This window comes from Amphibalanus amphitrite, unplaced genomic scaffold, assembly GCF_019059575.1.
Source record: "Amphibalanus amphitrite isolate SeventyFive unplaced genomic scaffold, NRLGWU_Aamphi_draft 000155F_arrow, whole genome shotgun sequence".
In the NCBI taxonomy this organism is placed as follows: Eukaryota; Metazoa; Arthropoda; class Thecostraca; order Balanomorpha; family Balanidae; genus Amphibalanus; species Amphibalanus amphitrite.
The window spans coordinates 189,563-192,603 of record NW_024881650.1 but is presented as its reverse complement, the minus strand read 5'-3'; the positions used below and the strand labels follow the sequence as shown (position 1 = coordinate 192,603).

Genomic DNA, 3,041 nt, shown 5'->3' with positions numbered 1-3,041 from the left:
TGCAAAAATTCGCGAGGGGGTAAAATTATTATAATTTACCCCCCCCCCCCAGCCCCGCGCGGGTTCACTGCCCACCTCCGGCGTTGGGCGGCGTGGAGTGGTTCATACGGTGCAGGCGGTGCAGGTGTGATCGAGTATGAGGACTGACTGGTCCCGGAGATAAAAAGCTGAGAAATGTAGACACTGCCTGGACGGTTAGTAATGGTGCGTAGACATTGTTATTGTGTTTGTATAATGTGGGCCGGACTGCACTGTGGTCTGTGGTCCCATGAGGTCAGCGCTGCGGTTGTGCGGGGTGGTCTGTCCGCCACTGACCGCTATCTGCCGAGGGGCCACTTCCCGTCCCCCCCCCCCCGCCCAGTTCCGGTGGACTGGGGCTGACCGGATGCGCCTCCGTTTGCTTTCTTTCGGCGCACGATATACGCCGGCGGCGCGTCCGGTGGCGCCGATTCGCGGCACCCGGTACCCGGCGCCGGCCCCGGCCGTTCCACGAACCGCCACCGACGAAAGCGGCGCGTGGAGGTGCCGCTCCGTGACCCCGCACGGCCCACGGGGGGACGGATACGTCGGCTCTGTCCCGTCCACTCCTAACGGTGGCCAGACATATAATGTACCTACCGTGACTGATGCATATTGATGAAATCAGTGCTCAGGTTCAGAGGACACGCCGTATTTTCGCTGTCTTGTCGGTGCAGGAACATTGGACGTTCCCCAGGGTGCGGTCTTGCACCACCAAGGTACACTATGTGTGACGTCACATGCCCGTTAGCCAGCCGTTCGCGCGGTCGGTGACGTCACGGATCGCCTCACCGCCGACCAATGGCATCGCCGAACGATGACGAATCCGGCTATTTTTGGTCGGATTACATCACTTGTATAAAGCGCGCCAAGCGGCGGCCGGGTGAGTCAGAGGGGTATAGTGGCGCGCGGCGGACGGCGGTTGGAGCGCTCAGTGAACGTGGGAGGTGTGTATACCAGACACCGACGGAGCCAGCAGTCAGTCGCGCTCCGGACCGAGCCGAGGGAGGACGTGCGCAGCAGCAGCTACTTCTCAAACAACGCCACGATTGTGCTGCGGCCGGCTCGCCCTGCGATGGAAACCTCGCTGTATGGGGACCAGGACTACTCGGTCTACCACCCGCCCCAGATGGACGTGCAGCAGCTGAAGAAGCGCATGACGCTCGACCTGGCCGACGCGCGGCCCGGGAAGCGCCAGCGCACCGACCCGCTGCTCACCTCGCCCGACGTCAATATGCTGAAGCTGGCCTCGCCCGAGCTGGAGCGGTTCATCACGCAGCACGGCCTGGCCACCACGCCGACACCGGGTAACGCGGCGCTGAGCAGCGTGTTCACCAGCATCGCGCGCCCGCCCACCGAGGAGCAGGAGAACTACGCGCGCGGCTTCGTGGACGCGCTGCACCACCTGAAGCAGCAGGAGCAGCTGGACGCCGGGCAGTACGGCGCCGACGCCTCGCCCGTCTACACCACGCTGGAGTCGAGTCACGGGGCGGCGGCGGCGGCGGCGGTGAGCACGGCGCCGTGCTCGCTGCCCGGCCAGTACTACGGCCTGCCGGCCGGCGTGCAGATCAAGGAGGAGCCCCAGACGGTGCCGTCCGTGTCGTCGCACGCCTCCAGCAGCCCGCAGCCGCCCAGCCCCGTCGACATGGCCGAGCAGGAGCGCATCAAACTCGAGCGCAAGAGGCTGCGCAACCGGATAGCCGCCACCAAGTGCCGCAAGAGGAAGCTGGAGCGGATCGCGCGGCTCGAGGAGCGCGTGCGTCAGATCAAGAGTGAGAACAGCGAGCTGGCGGCGGTGGCCGGCCGGCTGCGCGAGCAGGTGATGGCGCTGAAGAAGGAGGTGCAGCAGCACACGCAGAACGGCTGCCAGATCCTGCAGCCGCACTGACGACGTCGCCGCCGCGGACGGAGAGGGCGCCGCCCGCCTCGCCTGTGATAGGCCGCGAGTGATTGCCGCGCTGTGATCGGCTCGTCCCGCGCCAGCCAGCCGTGCCTCCTCTAAGGACGACAGAGACCGCGAACCGCTAGTCATGTGTGCTGCGTGCCAGACCTGTGCCGCTGTGCGTGCGCCTGTGCGATCATCATTCCATGCTTGCGTGGCCGGCCGGCCTGCAGCGCCGGCCGTGCCTCTGTAACTGTCGCCGCCTCATCGAGAAGCTGTTGTCGTTGCCCGTTGGGGAGAGCACGTCCCAGTCCGAGCCGCTCGTCGGTGTCCGCCACACCGTGCCTGGCTGGCAACAGCGGCCGTCCGACCGACCGACGATGGTTCCTGGAACCCGCGAGTCGGCCGGCCGGCGGCCAACTTCGCCACGGGCCCGGGCCAGCGAGCGGGCGGCCGGCCGACTCTAGTCTTTGTTTTGTGACGACTGGACGGAGCTCGCGGGGATGTCACCAAAGCAGCGACTGGCCGCTGGATGATCGTACAACGCAATGATGCCTTAGCTATTGATCTAAGAGAGTGAATTTTGGTGCGTTCATGTTTGCTTGTTTACCGTCGTAGGTAAGTTAAAGTTTTATGATTTTGTCCGGCGTCACGTACGGGCGCTATCGTCGAGTGTTTTGTTTGAACCGTGATATTGATGTGCCCGAGTTTTGGGGGCGACATATGCTTCCACGGTTTTGTATGTCTTTTGATGAACATGTACGATATACAGAAAGTTATAAATGACGACGTTGTTTACTGGATTCTGATCGGGAGGAAGACGAATGAGAAACACGGCGACAAGAACAATATGATGGGCTGTTTTTGACATGCAGGAGAGGGAGAGATTGCATCAGCAAACCGTTCCGCCTATTCGGATTAGTGCTTTGCCGTCTGATCGAAGGCAGTAGGACATAAATAACAACTACACAACAATACACAATACACATACAATTGAAGACGTTATGCATCGTGAAAACTCGGCCCATGTTTGGGGTAGGTGTGACTTTTGACAGCATAGATGATTTTGAGACGAATGCTGCACGGTGCCCGGCGTGATATTGACGGGTGGGATGCCGGCAGCTCGGTCCTGTCAGCCGAC

At 62.1% G+C, this 3,041-nt stretch overlaps 1 protein-coding gene across 1 annotated transcript; it reads left to right on the top strand.

Annotated features, from left to right (window-relative positions):
* Positions 1–897: 897 nt before the first annotated feature.
* Positions 898–2,686, top strand: LOC122383128 (transcription factor AP-1-like). Its single transcript, XM_043369275.1, has one exon. It carries the CDS (start codon positions 1,094–1,096, stop codon positions 1,904–1,906), a length of 813 nt encoding a protein of 270 aa, XP_043225210.1. The 5' UTR covers positions 898–1,093; the 3' UTR covers positions 1,907–2,686.
* Positions 2,687–3,041: the final 355 nt, after the last annotated feature.